Source organism: Phacochoerus africanus, chromosome 6, assembly GCF_016906955.1.
Source record: "Phacochoerus africanus isolate WHEZ1 chromosome 6, ROS_Pafr_v1, whole genome shotgun sequence".
NCBI classification, from domain to species: Eukaryota; Metazoa; Chordata; class Mammalia; order Artiodactyla; family Suidae; genus Phacochoerus; species Phacochoerus africanus.
In genome coordinates, this window is record NC_062549.1 from 102210689 (window position 1) to 102237192 (window position 26504).

Below are 26504 nucleotides of genomic sequence, written 5' to 3' on the forward strand. Positions count from 1 at the left end.
ACTTGGGGACTTAACTCTTGGAATTGTCCTGTTCTTCTTTTCTCCCTTTAGATATGGTATTATGAACAACAAATTGCTGTCCTACATTAAGAAAAAGAAACAAAATCTCCAAAGCATACTTTTAGCAAAGCTGTGTTGATGATAACTCTGAGCAGCATTATTCCTGCTAAGCTTTGTGCACATGCTCACAGCTTGTTTGGCTGCTCCCAGGCTGGCCTGTCCCTTTCTGTAGTTGGCAAGTTGTTTTTTGTGTAGTGTTTACCTGTCTTAAAACAAACAAAAGCAAAGCAAAGGAAAGGCTGTGGCATCAGGTCATTATTAGAGCCAGACTTCCTGGCCCTGCCGCCTCCTACGCAAGTTAGTTACCCTTCTGTGCCTTAGTCACCCTACCTGTAAAATGGGACTAGTCGTAGCACCCACTATTTTGTTGTTCTAGGTTTGTCGTTGACAGTTAAGGAATGTGAAGGAGAGAGCCTGGCTCAGAGCCTGGAGTGCTCCATATGTATTTACTACTGTTGTTTTTGTTATTATTATTTGACGTACTTTAATATGAATGGATTTTGTTATTTTGACCTCAACCAAGTGTTTAGCATGTTGAGCCCTTTATTATTTATTGAAGATGAAAAGGTTTTGAGTTCTGCTGAAAGAATTTCAGGGATTAGGATTCAGGAAAGATTGGAGCAAGGGAGCTCCTTCAGATCACATTCTTGCCCTGCTGGCTCTGAGGCTGCAGCAGAGCAGTGCGTCGGAGGAACCGGAGGAACCGAGAGGCTCAATCCCCTGCTGGAAGCTAAACTCCAGGAATGCGGGGATTCCTTCTGTTCCTTCACCTTTGTCTTCCTAGCGTCTAGAACAGTGCCCAGCCTCTCAAGATGGTGACTTCTCATCTCAGCCCCACAAAAACTCCAGTGACTTGTTTTTTAAAGACATTTATTTACTTTTGCCCTTAAAAAATTATTATATATCTAAAATATAATTAAACATTTTATGTATATATATATATATGTGCGTTTTTTTTTTTTTTTTTTGCTGCCATTATCTGGCTGGAACCCTTCTTAGTTTTAACGGCTCTCCTCTGTGTGAGCTTTGGTGGGTATGGAAGCATATGAGAATTAAAATACTGTTCTTTTATCAACCTAGCTGTGCCTGGTACCCCCAAAGTGTAGCTCGGGGTAAGTTTGATTAGGCCCAAGACTCTTTACCTAAATCCAGACCCGAAGATGTGAATTACCCAAAGATGTGAATTACCAGCTGCTTGAGATAGAGGGTGCAAGAGATCAACCTGATTTCCTGAATGAGAGAAGAGAGGCTGGGGAGCCAGACCTGGCCTGAAGTCAGGCTTATAGGGATGACAGAAAGGGGAAGTTTCATCTGGTAGCGGACAAGACCTAGGCACGGTCCTTGAAGCTGATCGGTTCAATGAGCAATTCTTTGAGGAGTGACAAGCAAGATCAGGGGAAGAAAGGAGACTCTCCTTTCAGGGAGCATTACCTGTCATAGCAGAAGAGAGTTGAAAACTGCTGCTATGGGGTAGGACTCCGTTTAGCATGTAAAAATTGAAAATCAGGAACCTACAGAGACAAAATTGGAGATATAGGATCAGATGGGCTAAAATACAAACAGCACAGGGTAGTTTTGTGGAAATCAAGGAGAGTGATTTCCCCCCACCCCCCACCCCCACCTTGGGAAACAGCTTTATTTACAAAACATGTCTAAATAAGAACATGAAATAATGAGGCCATGGGACTAAACTAGCTCTTGGGGACCCGTGTGTGCGCAAGCCCAGGTGTCCAGGCAAAGGGCCTAAAGAAGGGCCAGGTATGTGAGGAGGACATAATTTGAACTGAAAGAGAGTGTTTTAAAGGGTGATAATAAAAACAATGCCATTTGCTAGATTCAAAGAGATCACTGCCAAGCAACAAAGCAGAAGTGGTCGCTGGATTAAAGGACTAGGGGGTAGTTATCGGTTTTTAGAAAAGCTTTGGTAACTTGGTGGCTGAGAAACCAAATTAAGGGGAGTTAAAGTGGTGGTGACAAGTACAGGGTTCTTATAGCAATATTTGGGAAGAGTAGGAAAGCGAGAAATCATTCCACGTAGGGCTAGCCCTCTTTATATTTCTCTACAACAGAAAAGACTGTGTACAGAGAGAGAGTTTTGAAATGGAAGAAAGCAAAAGAAAACTTAATGGAGAAATAATCTTAAGAACACAAGAAAGAATAAAACCAGTAGCACTGTGGGAAAAGATTAATCTTAGAGGGATTTTTCTCTCTCACAAACAAAAGAGAAGGTGGTTATCTACATGGAAGTATTTGGCAGTACAGAGTAGAGAGGATGATACTGCATATTGAACCCAGTAAAGGAGAGCAGAGGTCATCTGATAAAAGGAGGGAAGCTCCTGGGGCTTAAGTAGACTAGAGATTTAAAATTAGCTCTAAATAAAATGGACCAGTGAATTAGCTAGGCGTGGCATAATTGTCATTGGACTGCATAGTTTTCAAGGGCAGGGACTGTGTTTTATTCCTCTTGTGTACCCACTGCCTAGCACAGAGTTTGGTGCCTGATTAGTGTTCAGTAAACATTTGGGAGTTCCCTTTGCGGCTCAATGGTTAAGGCACCAGACTAGGGTCCACAGGGATGCAGGTTCAATCCCTGGCCTCACTCAGTGGGTTAAGGATCTGGCATTGCCGTGAGCTGTGGTGTAGATCGCAGACACGGCTCAGATCCCGCGTTGCTGTGGCTGTGGCTTCGATTCAACCCCCAGCCTAGGAACCACCATATGCCTCGAGTGTGGCCCCCAAAAAGCAAAAAAATTAATTAATTATATTTGGATGGATGGGTGGCTGGTCTCTTAACTAGATGTGCTTATTGAAAGTTTATTTTAATTGACTTACACTACCCTTGACCCCGAATGAGGGCCTGGATGAAATTAAATATAATCATTAAGATAAACCCATACCAGTTTGCATTTTGGAAACAGGACTTAATTGATGGAATCTTTTCTCTAAGCCCCCAGTTGTTTTGCTGGCTTCCCATAGGATGAGGGATGGCAGTGGTATTTTGTTTTGGTAATGCTGGCTGATGGGGTGCGTTGTTAGATCTAGCACCCATTATTCTGCTGCTTGTAGCTCCAGAATCTCGCCCAAGTTCAGAAATATCACACTTGGGTCCATATTTGCAGGTTCTGTGGCCCCCAGTTAACCTACATCATCCTGTTTTTGCCTCCTCATCTGAGTTATTAAATTCCGGTAACTTAGAGAGTTTAGGTAGTTCAGATGTCCTTACTCAAAACTGAATGATTAGCATGTGTGTTAGGCTTGGAACCCACGCTGGGAATCCTGTATCAGATGTAGTATATGAAGATCAAGATTTCAGGTTTAAGGGCTGTGCCTTTGCCTTAGTAAAAGACGGAAGAGAAAAGAGAACAGGGACAGACACTGCTTGAAAAAGAAAAAAAAAAAGACATTTATTTTTCTAGGAGAAAAAGAAACTGGTGCTGACACTCTCCTTTATTCAGCAATTACTGTATGGAGCACCGGTGGTATGCAGAGGCCGTCTCCTTAAGATGAGGCTAGTAAGACATGACTTGCTCCCTGGGAAAACTGCTTGATTGTCCTTTATAAAAAATAGCATAGGGGGAGTTCCCGTCGTGGCGCAGTGGTTAACGAACTTGACTAGTATCCATGAGGACTCGGGTTTGATCCCTGGCTTTGCTCAGTGGATTGCTGTGAGCTGTGATGTAGGTCACAGACAGGCTCAGATCCTTCGTTGCAGTGGTTGTGGTGTAGGATGGTGGCTGCAGCTCTGATTTGACCCCTAGCCTGGGAACCTCCATATGCCGAGGGTGTGGCCCTAGAAAAAGACAAAAAAAAAAAGTTTGGATTTTAAATCAGTGAACTAATATCCCAAATGGATTATTTTCTAATAAAGGGCAGTTGAAATGATTCCGTTACTAAAAGATACATTTCTTCTTGACTTGCCAGTTAACATTAGGAATTTGCTGTTTCCTTACTACTGGGGTGACTGGTAGGACCGAAGCTTTTTTCTCCGTGTTGCTTTTGGTTGTTAGCAACTGTCACAGTGGAAGCCCTGGCCCCTTGAACTGTAGCAGCAGCAGGTGAGCAAAGGAGGAACTAGGTTTCAAAATATTTTGCTTCAAGAGGTTATTTATTGTGTTGAAGTCATCACAGAGCATATGATGTTGATTTTGAGATTCTTAATTTGTCCTTTTTAAGGATTCAGATTAAAAAAACATGAACACATTTCCACTCTGTTTTCCCATAAGCCCATCCCTTAGCTCAACTCAAAACATCCTGATCCTGCAGCGTTTTGCCGTTTGTCTGCCCTGCTGGATTAGGCATGCTCCCAGGTGCCTGGTGGGGTGCACCCAGTGCTTGTCTTTCAGAAAAAGAAAATAGTGCTGTATTATAGGTTATACACTCTACCTAAGGGCCAAGCTCATCAGAAATCAAATTGAATTTACACTGTGAGCTCCCTGTATACTTGTGAATGCCTTTTACTAGCACCTTGTTAAAATAAAATGTCTGGAAATGATCACATAAAATCCGCTCTGAACCTTAAGATAAGATTGCTTGCCTTCTAAGGAGAGTTGAACGACTTTATAGGGATTCATAAAAATAGTTTTCCAGCACATTTTATTCTAGTATTTTATTATAGATTAAACTAAGCTTACAATACGTTAAGAATTTGGAAAAGTATTTGATAGTTGTAGGTATCATTGACTAAAAGATGTCTGGCGTTTGCACAGGTAACCTGGGAAGGGATAATTTGAAAATACCCTGCTAGTCTTGTAAATATTCTTCTTCATCCTCTGTTTTCCCTGGGGGGCTACTGAGTGCCAGGGAAGGTAAGACCAGACTTCCAGCACCTACATCCTGTAAGTGGCATGTAGTTAATATTTATTTCTACTTCATTTATACACATGTATGAACCTCCACCCTGCTGATGTTAAGAATGTTAGAAAAAATAGATCTTCACCTTGAGGATTTCACTGGCTGGTGAGGACAGTAGACTTGTGGGAAAAGTAAATTACAGCACAACCACGTAGTGTAATAGAGGGACAACAAAGCGTTGTAGGTACTTATGGTAACTCAGCTTACCTTGGGAAGATGGAGAAGATTTCATAACATAGTGACATCTGAACTGATCTGAAAAGATACATTGAAATTTGTTAGGTGGAGAAAGGCACACCAAGCAGAGAGGAGTAAATGTGTAAAGGGTTAGCGTTCAGACAGGCCATGGCTTCTTCATGTACCTAAAAGAAGTGTGCAATTCATGGAGTAGAGTGGTGGAAGGAAAAGGCTGAAAAAGGACACTTGGGTCTTACTAACGCAGCAGTGCTGGTGGGATAGGGACCAGCAGAAAAGGCAAAATTGCTAGAAACATGAAAGAATTTGCAAAATACTTTGTTGTGTAAATCACCTGATAGGTCACTGGGCTATTTTTTCTGCAACAGTGCTTTTTAAAAAAAAAAAAAGTCATCAGGATGGAAAATTTAAGAGGAAGATCATATATATATTATACTGTCATGTAACTCAACTGATAACATTTCGGTAGCATCATTTTTACCCAGCTGGGGTTCTGCCTTTCTACACAAAACAACTCTGTTTCCCTTGGTACCTACATCTCTTTCTCTTCTTCACTATTTGATGGCTAAGACATAAGCATGTGCAGGCACTTCTCAGTAACTATGACAGTTTGATAGTGATATCCAAAAAAAAGGTCAGCGTTATTTTTTACAAAAATGTCCAAGAGTTGAGGCAAACAATAGTGTTAACTTGTGGCACCAAGTATTTTATCATTAATCGTTATTCAGTACTAGTAATTAGTCATCTAAGTAGATGAAAAATAAAGTACTGCTTTCAAAATGTACTTTCAAACCATCTGATTGAAATTGTTGAAGATAAGAGCAATATTCTGTGATTTATTATTTTATCTACTAATATTTAGAAATAAAGGAGAATTATGTACAACATAAAAAAATTCCCAATTGGAGAAGGAAGAGGAGTCTCAAAAATGCAGAGTTAGGAGTTCCCGTCGTGGCGCAGTGGTTAACGAATCCGACTAGGAACCATGAGGTTGTGGGTTTGGTCCCTGCCCTTGCTCAGTGGGTTAAGGATCCGGCATTGCCCGGAGCTGTGGTGTAGGTTGCAGACGCGGCTCGGATCCCGCGTTGCTGTGGCTCTGGAGTAGGCCGGTGGCTACAGCTCCGATTCGACCCCTAGCCTGGGAACCTCCATATGCCGCGGGAGCGGCCCAGGAAATAGAAAAAAAAAAAAATGCAGAGTTAAATTGCATTTAAAATCATTACAATTTGAGTATGAATGTTGATTTTTGTGGTGAAGTTGTTGAGAAATCTTTCCTTGTTGACTCAAGACTTGTTTATAAAACTATGGGTATTAATATACCCATAATAAAATATATTAAAATCAGAGTCCAAAATTTATTGGAAAACAGTGTTTACTGCAAAGGTACATGGCAAATATTCATTGGTGAATAAAGGCAAGTTTTTGGAGTTGGAAATCAAACTAAAAATATAAAAGAGAATAATTATTTTGGTTTATATATTCACATCTTGATCAGCACAAAAACACACACATTCCAAATGAAATAATTGGAATCAGAGAAACAAAACTCTGAAGCTGCTTTACCTTATAAATAAGGTAAATATTTCTTCAGCCTTATTCAACAATAAATGATGAGACAATTTAAAGCAGAATGAAAAAATGTCATCAATTCATGTAAACAGAAAAAAATGTCTCCCTTAATTAAACAAATATTCTTGAATGTCATTAAGTGCGAGGAGATGAGGAATGTAGAGTTACTTGGTATGTACCCAGACACACACAAACAGAGTGCAAATCAGAACAATGATGTTTCCATTAACCATGAGTAGAAAACTGAATGTGGGTAGTGAAGTCTTAGAGGAAGAGCTAAGTACCCGATTGTGCAAAATCTGTAGTTGATTTATAAATGTGAGGAATTGGAAACTCTGAAATGCCCCCTCATGCTGACACTTCCTTGACAACACAGTCTCTGCATCTACGTAAAATTACCAGTTTTTTTCAGAACTTTTGAGGCCCAAAAATGTGACAAGCAGGAAACTATGTGGCATGTCACAAGTATGTTGGACTATTTGTTCTCCAACACTGTGGGCTATCACCGAGAGCTTCCAGAGATTATTCAAATAATCTTTTGACTATAAAGAGGGATAGTGAATTAATCATCAGCTGTCACTGATTTCCAAATGTGAATTTTTCCCTTTTCTTCCCAAGTTTATTTCATACAAAGCATTATAAGATTTCTTTCTAAAGAGCTTCAAAGAAAATTTTTAGATATGTCTTCTTAGTTTTTAAAAATAAAAGAAATTGTTCACTGTTTCTTCATCTAAGAAAATCCCATATCCCAAAACCATTTGGGCTGGGGTAATTATGCCATGAAATAGTCTCTTAAGATTTCAAAGAAAGAAAGTCCTTTCAGAGGGGGACAACAATAGATCACAGCAGTTCAAATAGTGCACATCATTACACTTCATGGTAAAAATGGTACACTATATTTTTTTTGCCAAAGGAAATGGTATTTACTAAATTAAATTTACATTTTTGTGAGTGATTGTAGTATGGGGAAATTTTCAGAGCTACTCCTTCAATAGAAGGAGTAAATTGGAGCAGGGCTAACTATGTATAGTAATTTTATGGAATCAAGGCAAATATGATCCTAGAACTTTGATTTTCCTAGGAAAAAAGTAACAGCAGCTTCATCTATGATTGCATCCCTGTAGTTGATCTTAGCTATTTGTTTATTCGATGTGGTCTACCTAGTAACGCTTCCTGCATCTCAGCATCACTACCTGTGTGCCTGTGGTTGCCGTTTGGCCAATCACAAGAGCCAGTGCTCAATGCTCCTTTTCTACCTGTCTTGCCCAGGATGAGCTTGTGCAGCTCTGGGGAAGAAGCTCAGTAGCCTGGCAGATTACCAGTCCTGAAAGCCTCACTCAATTAGTTAACCGTATTAGCCAAGTGTATTCCCTAAGACTGTGATAACTAAGTGCCACACACCAGATGGCTTAAAACAACAGAAACATATTCTCTCACATTTCTGGTGGCTAGGAGTATGAAATCAAACGGTCAGCAGGGCCATGCTCTTCTGCAGAGGCTCTAAGAATCTTTCCTTGACTCTAGACTCTGGTGGCTCCTTGCAGACATTGGCATTCCTTGACTTGTAGCTGACACTCCATTCTCTGCCTCCATCGTCACATGGCCTTTTCTCCTCTGTGTCTCTGTGTATCTTCTCTGTATAAAGATACTAGTCATTGGATTTGGGGCTCACTCCAACCCGGTATGACTGCCTCTTAATGTATTAAATCTGCAAAGACCCCCATTTCCAAGTAAGGTCACATTCTGCGGTTCTAGGTAAACGTGAATTTGGGATGGGGGGTACATAGTTAGCACTGTACCCAGCAATGGAAGTGCTGTAACTTTAATCTGACCTAAAATAATATTAGTTAGTATATAAATAGTTTTTACATTTGGAGTATTAAATTATAGGTCCTAAACATTACTCTTGTGGTTTTCATTGAAGATAATATTGACTCTAATGTTAGGATGAGGAATGAGTAATAATAGCATGTTATAAAACATCAAATATGAAACGCTAACCCAAAATTTCTCATACGATTTCTCAGTTTTTTTCCTTTTTTTCCCTTTTTTTAGGGGCCCCCTACAGCATATGGAAGTTCCCGGGCTAGGGGTTGAATCAGAGCTATCAGCCTATACCACAGTCATAGCAATAAGAGATCCAAGCCACATTCTGTGACCTATGCCACAGCTTGCATCAACTCCAGGTCCTTTAACGCACTGAATGAGGCCAGGGATCAACCCCACATCCTCATGTATACAAGTGGGGTTCTTAACCCCTAAGCCACAACAGGAACTCCCAAATTATTGTGTTTTTTGTTTTTTTGTGGGTTTTTTTTTTTTTCTTTTTTTGGCTGCCCACGGCATATGGAGTTCCTCAGCCAGGGATCAGATCCAAGCCAAAGTTACGACCCTAAAGCTGCAGTTGCAGCAATGACAGTTCTTAACCCACTGGGCCTGGCCAGGAATCAAACCTATGTCCCAGCATACCCAAGGCACCGCCGATCCTGTTGCACCACAGCGGGAACTCCTCAGTTCCTTGTTTTTTGTTTTGTTTTTTGGGGGGGTAGTGCACTGGCATATGGAATTTCCCAGGCTAGGGGTCAAATCAGAGCTGCAGCTGCCAGCCTACGCCATAGCCACAGCAGCTAGGGATCCGAGCCATGTCTGCGACCTACACTGCAGCTCACGGCAACACTAGATCCTTAACTCAATGGGCAAGGCCAGGGATCGACCCACACTCTCATGGATACTAGTCAAGTTCATCACCACTGTGCCACCAAGGGAACTTCTTTTTTTTTTTTTTTTTCCCAAGTTTCTTAATCACGGTTCATTCATAGAGATTCTTGTCCCTACCCTGTCTGAGTAATCTGCATGTTTGTAAAGTCAGATTATGAAGGATTTCATACATTAACTTGAGGGGTTTGGACTTAACTCCGTAGAAAAGGAAGAACCAGTGGAGATTTATTATTTTAACAAGATGGTTCAGGTGGTGATATAGAGGATACAGAAGCCAGACAGAAACTATTGAAATAGCACAAGTGAGATGATTGGGGATCAGACTATATTGATGGAAAGGGGGGAAGCGAAATTATATTGGATAACATCTCTGCAGATTTAGCCGTTGATTAGATTACTATTAATAAGAGTAGCTAATTTTTTTCCAGCTTGAGATATTAATTGACAATAGGGTAAGTTTAAGGTGTACACATGATGGTTTGTTATATGTTTGTGTTGTGAAGCGGTTACCACAATGAAGTGAATTAAACATCTACCACCCTTGTATAATTGTATATTATTTTGGGGGGAAGTGGTGAGTACATTTAAGATCAATCATCACTAATTTATTGAGCACTTTCTATGTGCCAGTATTTTTTATGTACTAATATATTTAATTCTTATAATCATCTTATGAAGTAGTACTGATAAATGTTGACTTCAGATGAAGAAACCAAGGTACAAATACTTGCCGAAGATCACATATATAGTAATTGAGGAGCCAGGATTTTATTTAACCACGGAATCTGGTGAGGGAAAGGAAGGAATCTGGGATGACTGGTACAGTTAAGCGACTAAGTGGATGGTTCTGTCATATCCAAGACTGGAAATACAGAACAGCAGGTTGGGGCAGAGTTGACTGGAAGGTTATGAGTCAGTAGATTTAGTTTAGGTTATAGTAAAAAGTTTGAAGAACAGCTCACGGGAAATCCAAATGGATGTGTCTTGTGAATAGTTCATAAGTAAGTATTAGAAGTAACATTTGGTATTAAAATTCATCTTCCTTCAAAAAGAAAATTCCGTGTTTTAATACATACATTCGGTAGGTGCAGCAAAACATGAAAAATTGCTGATAGTGTCTCCCAGCTCTAAAGAACTCAATGAGTGCTCTTATCAGGTAAAAAAAATCTTTGTGATGGTGTATTCTCGTGTCCTCTTACATTGTTAAGTAGGTAATAACTGTCTTACCCAGAACTCTGTGACATTTTTCAGCTAAGCAGATAGAGGAAAGGAATTCATCCCTTACGATTTGTACCCACCACCATAAGCGACTTGACTTTGTTACAACATCGCCTACATTCTCACCCTTTGGCTCACACATTCCACCAAACACACCCCTGCCTTGCTCTAACCACGGGGGTATTCAGTTCAAACCCAGCAGTTTATGGGAACTGCTTTTGTTGAAATCATTAAAGAAAGAAAGGCCTGTGAATTCTCCTTCCGAAGCACTGCCTGTTTTCTGTGTCATTTCAGTCTCATTAATCAGCATTGCAGCAAGGTAGACAGTGCGCTGTGTATTTTACTGTCCCCAGCACAGCAGCTCTTGCGTCTCTGCCCCCAGGCCGATGCATTGGGGAGAAGGAGAGAGGGAAACCATCAATCTTCCCAGTCGGCACATGTCAGCAGTGATTCCTTCCCCCTTCCTGTTGGCTGTCTCTCTCACCACCTGTGTTTAGAATTAGCTGTTAGAAGCTGCTGCCCAGATGAATAAGAACCACTGTCCCTGTCACCTGCCCGAGTAAGGCCACCACATCTAAATGAAAACAAGAAGTACATAGGGCAATTATCTTTACTGTGAGTGGTGCAAAAGAGAGAATCACACAGCCTGTTAGAAGTTCATTATAACATAAAATTAAAGCAGAGTTTAGGTCCTACACCCTAGGAGGAAGCATCATTTATTGGATCAGAGGGGTGAAAGCACATAATTTCTTGAGTGCCTTGCTATATTCTCATAGTTTCCCTCTGAAGCACATACAGGGAGCCTGGCCTCTCCGGGAACCTGGGTGCCAGCTCCAGGAGCCTGCTCTGTCCTGCAGTGGATTCCTCTCCACCACTCGCCTACATCAGCTCTCTGGACTCAGTGAAGTATATACAGCTGAATTTGGTCTACTTGTGTTCAAGTACCGACTCCACTGTTTACTAGCTATGCAGTACTCACTGAACCCCCTCTGAGCCTCAGTTTCCTCACCTATAAAACAGAGATGATAATACTACCTACCTCATAAGGCTTTTTGTGAGGATTAAATGAGATAATGCATTCATAGCTCTTGCTATAGTACTTTGCGCATAGTAACAACTCAATAAATGTTAGCCATCATTATTGCTAAATTCGTTGTTCAAATAATAAAACTGAGGTTCAGGGAGATTAAATAATTTGTGCAAGGTGCGTGCCAGAAGATATAAAAGGAATTTGAACCTAACATTGTCTGATCCCCCAAACTCATGCCTTTTCTGTTACACTGTGTTGTTCCCATTCTAGTTCCATCTTACAAATAACTTAATGTGTGAGCTTAATAAATCACTTAACTTTATTCTTGTCTTTACTCCCCATTACATAAAATGAAAATGATAATAAGTGACATTCCTTTTAGGATGAGAGAAATTCTTATAGTTATATGTCAGTATCATCAGGTCATATGCAGAAAAACTAGGCATATTTTTAAAATTTGGCTGCAGCAAACTATTCATACCCTCTAAGAATGTTAAATAGTGCAAAAGTATCAAAAAGGTGTTCATTGTGTATTCCCATTCCTTGGGGAAACCACTGTTAAGTTATTCCTCTTTGTCAGCATTCATCTGTTTAACAAATGTTTATATAGAACTGTGGGCTAACCATTGTTCTTATCCTTAAAAGGAGTGCTATTATTACACCCATTTTACGGATGAGGAGGTTCTGTAACGTGCACAAGGAGACACAGCTGGTGTGTGCAGAGCTGGTATTGGACTTGGTGCTTTGCTCCGGAGTGGGGCTCTGTGCTCTCAGTACTTAACATTCTTCTTTCTGTTGTATGGTAGTCCTTCATATAAAGATAAAACTATTATTTATTTAATATGTTCCCTAGTAATGGACAGTTAGTTGCATGTTGTTCTTCTGTTATTAAATAATTATGTGAGAAATGCCAGGTATTCTTACATTCTTGTATATCTTTAGGACAGATTTAAGTATGTTGGATGGTTGGGTCAAATATTTAAACACTTAAATTGCTGACCTGCATAGTGGTCAGATAACTTATGGAGAGCTAACTGCAGGCCAGCCACTCTAATAAACTCTAATAAACTCATCACAGTTCCCCCATTTACCCTGTGAAGTTGTCATATCATCCCCACTTTGTAGGTGCTCAGGGCCATGTAAGTAATAGAGCCAAGACTTCAACCCAGATAGCCTGATGCTAGAGCCTAGTTCTTAACCATGCATGCTTAATAACCAGATGAGTTATCAGAGTTATATTTTACTGCTTGATATTGTCATTTTTCTAACTTATGCTAAAGTTGACTTACCAAGATTAGCTGACAAAAGAGTCTGAACTGAAGCAAACGGTATTGAAACAACCCTGGGGATCGTATGGGTCTATACATGTTGGATGATGAGAAAGGGAACCATGGGTCACTGAAAAATGAGACTTCTTTCTCCTAGTAGTGGTCAGGACAGTCACAGAGATTTCGTGTGTGTGTGTGTGTGTGTGTATGTGTGAGAGAGAGAGAGAGAGAGAGAGAGCTGTCTTTTATGCCAGGAAAAAAAACTTAAGATTTTTTTTTCTTTGTTTGTAGCTTGAGTACTTAGTAAGAAATTCACACTGTATCTCTCTGAAAGGTTCAGAACTCTTGAAATAGTCAAGGAGTTCTTTCATATGTCAGATATAAGAATTTCCTGCATCTTGGCTTCACTAAGCCAAGGTCACCAGTTGTTAGTTCAGGTTTTCATCAATAAACTGAGCTGACCGTGAGACCTGCCTACTAGCTACTGAGTGCTGACTTCAGACTCTCTGGTAAGGATGGGAGGGATTTAGAGAGTTTGCCACAGGGAATGGGTAGGAAAGAGCATTCTATGCAGAGATAATTCTGTATCTATCCATTACAGTTTTGATATCAAAATCTTTCTAGTGGGATTATTTTCTTGGCAAAGTCCAGGCTGCACGTGCTTCCTGAATCCCTGGGCCATAAGAATTTATGGAACTGGGCATTGCCAAGTGAATTTACCTAACCATAGGAGGTGGTGTGCTTGTCACAGGTGTCTTTTCTCATCAGTTGGAGACAATAGCCACACCTTCGTAATCCGCTGACCTTCATACTCCGATGATCTTCATGTGATAATAGAACTGCCTGAAGCCAAAGGAGCCTCTGACTGTGCGTAAATAGTAAATGCTCAGGGATTTTGTTACTTTGAAAGGTAAATTATAAGTAAGTGAACTTTCATATTTTTACAGTCAATTTGTGTGTGTGTGTGTGTGTGTGTGTGTTTCCATGTTTCCAATCAGGTTGGCAGTCTTGGAGAATAATTATGTAGTAGTTGGTTTGGAACACGGTTTTTTTTTTTTCAATCTTGGCCACACATTAGAATCACCTGGGGGAGTTCTCATCGTGGTTCAGTGGTCAACAAAACCCGTCTAGGATCCATGAGGTTGTGGGTTCAATCCCTGACCTTGATCAGTGGGTTGAGGATCCGGCATTGCTGTGAGCTGTGCTGTAGGCCGGTGGCTACAGCTCCGATTCAACCCCTAGCCTGGGAACCTCCATGTGCCATGGGTGTGGCCCTAAAAAAACAAAATCACCTGGGGAGCTTTTAAAAAATCCCAATCCTCACACCAAACCCCAAACTGATTAAATCAGAATCTGTGAGGAGGGGACCCAGGCATTGGTAATTTTTAAAGCTCCCAGGGGCTGGCTGTGCACCAGGATTGAGAACTAATGGCTTAGAAGGTATCTTCTATTTCTCATTCATGGGGTGCCTCATTTTATGTACCTCATTTTATGTGGTCAAAACAAATTTTAGTGCCCAAAGCCCCTCTCAAACTCGAGCAGGCATCAGAAGCACCTGAAGACTTGTTAAAGCCCAGACTACATAAATCTCCTCATTTCTTCTGGAATAAGCCCACCCTTAGAATTGAGTCAATAGATCTGGGTTGTGGCCCAGGAATCCGCATTCCTAGCAAAGGGCCCATTAGGGCGATGTTGGCCAGTACAGGGACTCACTGTGGGAACCTCTGCTCCAATGCCTTTCTTCCACCTTCCTTCTGCCCTTCCTTCTCAACAGTGGTAGTCAGGGCAGCTGCCTCCAGGACAGTCCATATACTCACAATATCAGTGTTAGGAAAACTAATCAGTCTGAGGGAAACTTCTGCGTGTTGCTCCACCTCCAGTAATCATAAATCTAATTTTAAAAGAGTCTGTATGCAAATACAACCTGCTCTTCCTACCAGATTGCCCTCCTTAAGTCCTTTTTGCTTTAAAGTCAGAGCCACCACTGGGTAGGTAGTTTTCTAATGTCCCAAAGTAGAACTTGGGTTTCACTTTCCCGCAGAAACAATCTTATGAATGGTGTTTAGGTGCAGCCGGAATGGTGCTGTCAAAACCATACTTCAGAAATACTGTGGGTTCAAGGAGGCTTGGATGGGCTGCCTTCCAGGAGCTTAACCGCCATTTAAAGAATTGAGTTTCTGAGTAACCAGTTTTCAAATGAACTCTTAGAACATGACTTGCTTAGGAACTGCCTATAACCGGAACATTTGTTTCATTTTGTGTGTAGTTATTTTGCCCTTTACATGGAGCCAGAGTGGGCTGGGGGTGGAAGATTTGTCACTTATTCCACTAACATTTATTAGATGCTCACAGTGTACCTGGCACTGGTATATACGGGGGACATAAAGGTAAAAAAGACAGCCCCTGCCCTAAAGAGCTCATAATCTAGGTGGGAAAATATTTACTAAGCAAATAAGAAAATATTTACTAAGTTACCAATGCAATATGTGCAATAATGAAGAACTGATAAAAGAGGATCTGTTCTGCTTGGAGAGACAGAGACCTAACGCTGTGTGTGTGTGTGTGTGTGTGTGTGTGTGTGTGTGTGTGTGTGTGTGTGTGTGTGTGAGTTGGGGGGGCGTGCACATGCGCGCATGTGTGTGTGTGTTTGTGTTTGGTAGGGAGAAGTCATGTGTAAGAGATCTAGAATCAGGAGAGTTCATTAGGCTTTGAAGCCCTCGGGAAGTTCTCCAGGCAGAGAAGCGGGGGAAGGACAGGCAGGGTGAGGGAACAGTCTGAGTGCAGAGGGGAATGAGCCATAGAAGAATGGCCAGTGACAAGGTCAGCTCCTCATGGAGGAAGATGGAGGAGACTGGGAGGGGGGTTAAGTGCCACAGAAAGCTTGAACCCTAACCAGAAGAAGAAATGGGAAGAGTGATGCATAGAGCTAAGTCTGGATAGGTGGTATATGCATTTTTAATCCCAGACCTTCTGTTGCTGCTTTTTTTTTTTTTTTTTGGTTGCACCCATGTGTGGTGTATGGAAATTTCCAGGCCAGGGATTGAATCCCAGTTGCAGCTGCGAAACTATGCCATAGCTGTGGCAACACTGGATCCTTAACCCACTGTGCCACAGCAGGAACTCCTCAGACTTTCTTCTTTTGGGGGAATTTCCTTCTGTATATTTCCTAGTACACTGAGGAAGACCATTTTTTAGTTTTCAAAAACTATTAGTATTTTTAAAATGTCCTGAATCAAGTTGTTTTCCATCCTGTTGCTCTTGGAAGCCCCTCAGGCTGGCTGGGGAGAGGGTGGGGGAGCTCGCAGCACGCTACTGTCTGGTGCCTCCCTTACCACTCTCTGGTTATCCATGCATCAAGCTTTTCTTTGCACTCTCCTACATATTGGACTTACCTAGCAAGAATATTACGTTTGAAAAAGGTCATGCAGCTATAAAAGAAGTTTTAAAAGCAGTATAAGCGAATCCTCACTCATGTAGTAGCAGTCTGAGGACTTGGGTGTGGAGAGCCACATCTCTCAGCTGCTGGCAAAGGATGAATGTTCTCACTTAGCTGAAGATTGGGTAGCAGGCAGGCCTGGATGCATGGCCAGCGATAATGGGTAGGATAAGCCTTTATCTGGCCCCAAGAGGCAAGAGTAAAATCGTATCTTCTAAGGATGGTCTCTCTAACCCTTTAAGATCAATGTCCAAATTTTCTTAGGAAGATAAACTAATATTTTCTTAAGCATTTCAGATCACTCTTTATACGTTAAAAATTTTAGCACTTCTTGATCTCTTGCCTGTATTTACTGTTCTAGTCAATATAAAAATAAATTATGTAGTGGTGGTTAGGATGTTTATGTCAGGAATCGGGAATTTGATCCTTGCTGATTTGATTTGGCAAGGAGTATTATCATTAGAAATTAAAACTGTTTCTTATACATATCATGTGATAATTATTCATGTTGTGTTTAGATAATATATTCATTTAGTTTTAGTCACTTTTCCAATAAAAACTAAGAGGACTTGCCACTTTATTCTGTACCTACATGTAAGCTTTGCTTTAAACATCGCTTAGCTGTCCCAAGGTGACAATGCAATCTTTCTAGGAGCCAAAGTCTCTGTCTGCTGGGAGACATTCACTGAGGTGCTATTTGATGGGTAAGAGGAGAAAGCAGAAAAGACCTGAAGAAAATAAACCCAAAGAGATGCTGAGGTACAAAAGAAACAGCTATGGAAGACAAGAAAGGGATAAACAATCAAAAGCATCGTGTAGCCTGGTGGCCAAGCTCTGGAGATCTGGATTCTGGTCCCAGCTATGCCACCAGCTTTGTGCCTGGACCTTTCAGGAACATCTCTGTGTCTCACCTTCACCTTTGGATAAGCATGTGTGTGGAGTGGAGGTGCTGGTGGGAATAAGACTACTTGAAGTCAAGAAGTTCTAAACTGGGTGGCAGCCCGGTGTGAAGGAAGAAGATAGAACTCGGGATCCAGTGGTGAGAGCTGGGCTGCAGATCTGACCACCTGCCTGTGACCTTGTGCGGGTTATTTAACCTTGCTAAGTCCTTCCCAGGAAAATAAGGCCCGTAATTCCTGCCTCCATCACATGAAGTGAGGTACATGCAAGTGCCAGGGAATGTTTCTGATAGTTAAAGTCCAGTTCAAGAAGGAAGGTACATCTGCAAAAGCATTCTGTCTCATGATGGAAGGATAGCACAGTGCATGAAAGGGAAAATAGAAGGACAGCTCTTAAAATTGGAAGTGGCTTAAATAAGTCTGTAGAAAACTCAGAAAAAAACAAGTTTATTCCTTTCAGACTATTTCACTGGCCTAATAATATATCTTAAGTGCTTCTCATCTGTGCCCTTATGGAATTCACAGTTTAGTGGTCTAGTCATTCCTTTCTTTCTATTTTTTTTTTTATTTTTAAAAAATAACTTTCCCTGCAGTTTTAATTGTTGGCCTACAATATTACTTCTTGTTTCAGGGTGACATAAGACCTGCTTTCTCTTATATTGAATTAATATTTACTATATTGATTCCCAGGTCTCAGCATCTGGTTTCATTTCTAAGCAGAAATGAACCCAGTTTTTTATTGGTCCTGAGTCAGCATTTTCTCACCAGACCCAGGGCTCTCTGTACTTTTGGAAGAAAGAGCTGACTGTGGCAGAACAATGCTGAGCCGTGGCCAAAGAAAGCTTCAGAGAAGCACCTGGATCCTCCCAGCCAGGGCTGAAATGCTGTTTTTCTATGCTGGGTCTCCTGTGTTTCAGCTCTTAAATCACTAATTGGTAGTAGAGACATTTGCAAGAAAGTGTTGAAGGTATATGTGAAGGGCCTAGGATTGAAATAATAGGGTGACATGCGTGATAGAATTGAGAAGCACTAACAGAGAGCTGAGGAGTGAGACTTGAAAAAATAAAATTAAATATTTATTAAAAAATAAAAAAGCTGTATTTTGTATTTAGAAGAATAGACTTAACAGAAAGAGATTTTTCAACCCAGTTAGCTGATAATGTTGATTCTTTCCTTTTTTTTTTTTTTTATCACAGTCTGTGATAACATGCCTTTCATGGAACCAATTAGACATAGTATCTGTTCAGCCAAGTTTTTGACTGTAGTTAAAACAGGTGTGTTGAATGCACAATTGATGCTACAGCTGGACACAAGCAGGACGTTGCAATAAGAATCTTGAACTCTTCAGTTGAAGTCTTTGGTCCCCACCACCATACCAAAGTTGAAAGTGTTTCAAAACTGGTAGGCAGTCTTCTTTTGATGTATTTTATTCACTTGGGATTAAAATCAGAAGCTCTCTTTAGGCTAATCACAAAAATTATCTTTTGTCATAATTAGCAGCTTGGGATTTTTCAATTGCATTGGGATGTAGAGATTGAAACTGCATTAATTATGAGTTTGAGATATACTCACTACTTTAGGACAGGAATGCTTTTAGCTACATCTGTCAGATTGGTAAATTTGTTCTCCCTTTAATTCAAATACTCACCCTCTCCTCTGGAATATATCAAATCCCAGGGCTGCAGCTGCCCATTGGTAATGCTGATTCTCTTACAAAAGGAGCCAATGCATGTATTGATTGGAAGTGGCATTTGTTAAGGAAATACACCTGAAATAAAAATAAGGTCTGTTTTATAAAATGCTCCTTTTTTAATTCTTCATGCACTGTGACGGGATTGAAGGTTGATGCTCCAGACTTCCCCATGATGGCTGCCTGTGGGCTAGGCTTGAAGCTGTTTTCTTTGTGGTTTGCTTACCGTCCACTGGGAAGCCCATGCTCCTTTCATTTTCATTCTTTTCCAACTCCAGTGCTTTTGAACACAGAACCCCCATCCTCCCACCACCCAAACTCCACATTCCAGCCTCATGATTTCATGGTACCAGGCGTATCTCCCCTGCCATGCCGTCAGGCTGCCTGCTGACTCTTGCAGGGGGAACAGACGGAACATAAACTCACCACAGAAGAGCAAGACACTCTCTGTATATTTTTAAGACCAGGAATCCAGTTCTCATTTAAAGCCTGTATTTTTTTAATAGCTCCTTGAAGATTGAACAAAACATTTCTTGTTGCTCTTGTTTCTTGATAACATCATTCCCTCTGCCTGGATGTTGTAGAATCACAGAAACTAGAGAATGAAAAAGATGTATTAGATCATGTCTAGTTCATTCCCACTGGTCACAATTCTTTTTTCCCACAGTCTGTCCTCTAGTGCTTTTCTCTTCTAGTCTTCTCAAGAATTAGTTTCTCCGTTTCTCCTGGGGGATAATTCTTTAGTTTGAACATGGAGGAATTTATATGGAAATATCCATATTCTTTTTTTTTTTTTTTTTTTCTAGCTTGATATTCCTGGTCCTTATAATCTTTTACATGACTGTAAACAGTCCCCTTTCATCCTAGGGTAAGCATCTCTGGATGGTATTTTTTTTTTTTCCTCTTCCATTTATTAAGTTCAGAGCTTGTTTTTCTGCTTTGCTTTCTCTCTTCATCAATCAGTCCCTAAAGCCCATTAATCATTTTTTACCTCACTGAAAGCTCCTTTGCTTATTCCCATTTCAGGAACCCAGGGTTAGCTAAGGTCCTAAGATACTGGAGGAAGCCTCACTGATACGTACTTACTCTATGCTAACTCTCCTCCCTTCCTTTCTCTCCCTTCTCCCTCACCCTCTCTCTCTCTCCCTCCTTTTGACCCAGCCTCAGGTCTCAGCTCCAAACTATTTTTAAAATAATGTCTAAAAATTATGATTTGAGGAGTTAGGCGTTTGAGGGCTTTATGTGCCTGTGTGTGTGTACATGTGTATGCTTTTATTAGTGATAATATTGTATTTGTTATCAGTTACTTAAAAGGTATTTTTCATGTTCTCAGAGCCGCAAATCTTTTAGGTCTCCTGAATGCTTGGGCCAAGTATAATTTTGGATCATGAAACTGTGATGTAGCTTTCTATTTTATGGCTGTCACCTCAAGAATAGAGAGGGAAATAAGCAAATATGGGGAAAATAGACTGTATTTATAGGATTTGAAATTCTTATGAAAAGGGAAGGGAAAGATTTAAGTAGTTTTGGCACTCATGTATCTAAAATAGATTAACTCTTAGGAGCTAACATTAGATATCAAGATAAAGACTTTTTTAATGTTACATTCTTTTTAAAAATTTCAGCTTTATGATGTATGATCAGCAAGTGAATTGTAAGTTGTTTAAAGTATAGATGTACACCATGGTGATTTGAAAATCCTTATCCACTGTGAAAAGATCCCCCTATCTGGTTAATTATCAACACAACTAACACCTCACATATTTGTCTGTGTGTGTGTGTAAGAGAGCATTTGAGTTCTACTCCCTTAGCAAATTTCAGTCATAAAATACAGTGTTATCAAATATAATCATCACGTTTTACATCAGCTCCTCACATGCTACACAATTCTTTAGATTGGAGGACCCAGTATTATAAAGGTGTGGGTTCTCCCGGAAGCAATCTGTGAGACTCATAATCCCAATGAAAAACCCCAACAGGTTTCTTTTTTCTCTTGGAATTTGACAAGATGACTCTAAAATGTATTGAGAATTGTAAAGGACTGAAGAAGGATGGGTTAGAGACTCTTGACGAAGAAGAAGGTAGAAAGACTTGCTCCACCAGGTCCTGAAACTTACGTAAAAGGCACCCTGTAGTACTGGTGCAGACATAGACAAATGGACCAGTGGACCAATGAGGCAAAGCAGAAAGGCCAGATACGGGCTCAGACATATAGAGATAGTTGATTTATGTTGAAGTGGCATTCCAGAGCAGTAGGGAAGGACAGTCTTTTCAATAATGGTGCTGGAACAATAAGGTATCCATATAGAGGAAAAAAAAAAAGAGAGAAAGAAAAGAAAGTGGATGCTTACCTCACACCATACGCAAAAAACTCCAACTAGATACAAACTTTAAAAGATAAAACTTTAAAGCACACACATACGCATGCTACCTACACACACACACACACACACACACACACACACAAACATCTTCATGAACTCAGGTTATTGAAAGATTTCTTCTGTGACATAAAAACCTGTAGTCAAAAATTATATATTTGGTAAAATTAAAAATATCTCTTCAGGAGTTCCCGTCGTGGCGCAGTGGTTAACGAATCCGACTAGGAACCATGAGGTTGCGGGTTCGGTCCCTGCCCTTGCTCAGTGGGTTAACGATCCAGCGTTGCCTTGAGCTGTGGTGTAGGTTGCAGACGCGGCTCGGATCCCGCGTTGCTGTGGCTCTGGCGTAGGCCGGTGGCTACAGCTCCGATTCAACCCCTAGCCTGGGAACCTCCATATGCCGCGGGAGCGGCCCAAGAAATAGCAACAACAACACAACAACAACAACAACAAAAGACAAAAGACAAAAAAAAATCTCTTCATCAAAATGCAGCATAAAGGCAGATAGCCACATAACGAGAGAATATATTGGCTTCGCATGTTAATTGACAAAATATTAGGATCTTGAACATACAAAAATTCTTAAATCAATAAAAAGATAGGAGTTCCCATCGTGGCACAGTGGTTAACGAATCCAACTAGGAACCGTGAGGTTGCGGGTTCGGTCCCTGCCCTTGCTCAGAGGGTTAGGGATCTGGCGTTGCCGTGAGCTGTGGTGTAGGTCGCAGACGCGGCCAGGATCCCACGTTGCTGTGGCCCTGGCGTAGACTGGTGGCTACGGCTCTGATTAGACCCCTAGCCTGGGAACCTCCATATGCCGCGGGAGCAGCCCAAGAAATGGCAAAAAGACCAAAAAAAAAAAAAATTTTTTTTTAAATAAAAAGATAATCTAATCTGAGAAAAATAGGCAAAATATCCTGAATACACTCTCCACAGAAGAGGAAATAAACATACCAATAACCATAAGAATTCTTAGCTTGTCTGATAAAGAAATGCAGTTAAACCAGAATGTGATTCTACTTTATATCACCAGTTAACTAAAAAGAGTAACTATTGGAAAGTGTTGGTGAGGATGTACAGCAATAGGAATCGGTGGTAGAAACTGCACATTGTCACACACTGTAGTATTTGAAGACACATATACATGAGTACCTTATGACCCAGCAGTTCGACTCCTAGCTATAAACACTAGAGAATCTTGGCACATAATACACACATATACAAGTATAAGAATATTCTTTTCCCCCTCATAACTTTTGTTTTTTTGGCAACAGAAAAGTTGCAAAGTAATGCCACAAATGTAATGAAGTCTTGTTTTAGTTTCGTTGGCCACATCCATAGCATGTGGAAGTTCCCAAGCCAGGGATTGAACCCTCACCACAGCAGTGACAACCGCCAGATCCTTAACCCTTTGAGTCACCAGGGAAGTCCAATGAAGTTTTAATAGATGGTGGCTTAGCAGAACATGATAGCTAGTGGAAGGAGCATACATGGGCTTTGAAGACAATGATATCTGGCTTGAAATTTCAATTTCATCTACTGATTGTGTGACAATGGACAATCTATTAATATCTGTGAGCCTCAGTTTTCTCATCTGAAGATTGAAGGTTAATCATATACCTACCATCCTGGGTATTATAAAGAATAATACATTAATGCATATAAAGCATTGTGCATAAATGCCTGCAACATACTAGATGTCCAGTAAGTTGTCCAGTAGGTTGCAGATTTATTTTTTTTCAGAACCTTTTAGTTACAGCACATTTACTGATATATATTCATTTTTGATTTTTCACTATAGAATGCAAAATAATTCAAAGGAAACAGCATTTTTTCACCCAGTATTAGGAGCAGAAAATATTTTCATTTTTTTGCACTCAAAATCTTACAAATATAGTTTTATTTTTTGTTTGGTTTGGTTTTGTATTGTATTTTTCTTTTTTGCTTTTTAGGGCCACACTCTCAGCATATGGAGGTTCCCAGGCTAGGGGTCAAATCGGAGCTACAGCTGCTGGCCTATGCCACAGCCACAGCACCGAAGGATCCAAGATGCATCTGCAACCTATATCACAACTCACGGCAATGCCAGACCCTTAACCCACTGAGCAAGGCCAGGGATCCAACCCTCAACCTCACGGTTCCTAGTCGGATTCGTTTCCGCTGCACTGCAATGGGAACTCCCTTGCAAATCTAATTTTAAAAATTATGCAGATTGGAGTTTCTGTTGTGGCTAAACATATTAAAAATTCGACATAGTGTCCATGAGGATGTGGGTTCAATCCCTGGCCTTCAGGATTAAGGATCCAATGTTGCTGCAAGTTGTGACATAGGTTACAGATGCAGCTCAGATCTGGTGTTGCTGTTGCCATGGCTGTGGTGTAGGCCTGCAACTGCAGCTCTGATTCAACCCCTAGCCTGGGAACTTTCCTATGCTACAGATGCAGCTGTTAAAAAAATACAGAATTAAACACTATCTTGAAGAAATAAAGTATGATTTTATCAAAAGTAAGGGGAAAATGAAGCATGAAAAATTAATAACTTAATTAAGAAGTAATATCAGGGAGTTCCGATTGTGGTGCAGTGGAAATGAGTCCAACTAGTATCCATAAGGATGCAGGTTCGATACCTGGCCTCACTTGTTGCTTTGGAGATCCAGTGTTGCCATGAGCTGTGGTGTGGGTTCCTGACACTGCTCGCATCCTGAGTTGCTATGGCTGCGGTGTAGGCCAGCGGCTGTAGTTTTGATTTGACCTCTAGCCTGGGAACTTCCATGTGCTACAGAAAAATAAAGAAGTAATATCAGAAATAGAATATAGGTTTCCTAATTTTTAGCCCAAGACCCCCACACACTAAATTATAATATCAGCAATTACTTTTAAAGAAAACTCAAGTAACAGTAGCCTTTAGCCCTGATATTATGGCCTTCATTGCCCTGATTGCAAAATGAATGAAATCACGTGAAAAACCCTTGGAGCCCCTTTAATCTTCAGTGAAATTTGACTCTATGTCTGAAGTCTTTGTAACTGACCACCAGAACCAGACATCCTTTCCTCTTGGGAACTTCTGCCTGTACCCAACTATTTATCTTTCCAAACTGATCATGTTGTCACCTTGTACTGTTACATGTATTTTCATAAGCTTACCTTTTATCTCCAATTATATTTTTTCAGGTATTTTCTCTTCAAAAAATATTTCTTTTTTAATAATTTATATAATCTATATAAAGAAAACATACCCAGTATAAAATAATACATATGGAAATATTCTCTTTTTATATTTTATACTATTAATCACAAACCACAGCCATGATTATCGAAGTGCATTTAGTACTGTGAGATCGTTTCTTATGTGCCTTTGTATTTGTAAGCATTTGATTGGAAAAAAAATTTATTTATTTATTTATTTAGGCCATGCCCACAGCCTAGGAAGTTCCTAGGCTAGGGATCAAACCCAAGCCACTAGCAGTGACAATGCCAGATCCTTGACCCACTGTGCCACCAGTGAATTAAAAAAATTTTTTTTAAATATCATTTTCTGTCCCCTAATAGCACTTAACATAATGCTTTGCACAGAGTAGGAGAAAATAAATGCATGAGGATGGTGACTGTCAGATTGCAGTTAAAAAAAAAATAAGAGTAGCCGTTATTGCTATGGTAACATGGGCATAGGATTCACAGATTCTGCTTCACAAGCAGTTTTGTTTGTTTTCCCTTGTTCCAGAAAGATGCCGTGAAGCGAGTATTCTCTGGCATTCAGCCTACAGGAATCCCCCACCTGGGCAATTACCTGGGAGCCATTGAGAGCTGGGTGAAATTACAGGATGAGCATGGCTCCGTGCTTTACAGCATCGCTGACCTACACTCCATCACTGTACCCCCAAGACCCAGCCGTCCTCCGACAGAGCATCTTGGACATGACTGCGGTTCTTCTTGCCTGCGGCATAAACCCAGAGAAGAGCATCCTTTTCCAACAATCTCAGGTCAGCTTCTCAGATTAGAACAGAGAAAACTTTTATTTTCAGATTATTTGAGGCAAAATTCAATGGTTTCTACAGCTTCTATTTGTGATTTTATTTTTCGACTGTTCAAGGGTGACTTTATCAAATGTGACGGTTTCATTTTCATGTTTCCCCTGTGTTGATATCATTGAATATTATTATAATACGGTAGTGTTTTCAACTTTTCCTTCACCGTGCTTGGAAAATTAATAATGCTTCATATATCAAAAAGTTTTATCTCATTAGTACTTCTAGCCCTGGAATTGTTTTTTTCTATGCTGGGTTGCATTCAAACTGATGAATTCATGATGTTGACTAGTCTCCTGGTGATCAGGGTTAGAATTTAGTGACTGATGGTTTTACCTAACTCCAGTGTTGCTTTATTGGATACTGCATTTGCAAGGTCTATTGAATAATTCCCATTGTTCATTCTTTGTATAATAACTTTTGAGAAGACTTGAGAGAACTCCCTGGGAGATTGGAATACAATGTCCAGTGTCTTGAGTCCAAGCCAAGAAAGGCTTCAGAATAAAGCCAAAATATTCATTTCATATCTTTACTATGGATGAATCAGTTTATTCTTGACAGGCAGATAGCCTGGACTAGAGGCAGGGCACTTAAGAAACTCCCTAACAAAGAGATGAAAATTTTTACTGAATCATGCCCTCATTACATGTCTGCTTTAACCTTATGACAAAGCCCTAGCCAAGGAATGGCACGTTATACATGTTTTGGCACATGTTAACATGCATACATGTGTGGTACATGTTAGACATGGGTACAACTCTTTTTTTTTTTTTTTTTTAGGGCCACAGGCGTGGCACATGGAGGTTCCCAGGCTAGGGGTCAAATCGGAGCTGTAGCTGCCAGCCTACACCAGAGCAACATAAGATCTGAGCCACGTTTACAACCTACACCACAGCTCACGGCAACAGCAGATCCTTAACCCACTGAGCGAGGCCAGGGATCAAACCTCCGTCCTCGTGGATGTTAGATTCGTTAACCACTGAGCCACAACAGGAACTCCCTGCAACTCCTTTCTTGATCATAAACTTCTGACAATCATTATTTTTATGTATGTTTAATCACTCATAGAACTTAATGATTCTGTCGTGCAGCGGGATCGGCAGCGTCTCTGCAATGCTGGGACACAGGTTTTATCCCAGCCCAGCACAGTGGGTTAAAGATCCAG

At 40.5% G+C, this 26504-nt stretch overlaps 1 protein-coding gene across 1 annotated transcript in view; it reads left to right on the top strand.

Annotated features, from left to right (window-relative positions):
• The window catches only part of WARS2 (tryptophanyl tRNA synthetase 2, mitochondrial), a 94429-nt gene that overhangs the window by 18338 nt on the left and 49587 nt on the right, over positions 1–26504 (top strand). The window contains 2 exon segments of the mRNA XM_047784882.1: positions 25036–25188; positions 25190–25294. Coding sequence (XP_047640838.1) covers positions 25036–25188; positions 25190–25294 — 258 coding nt within the window.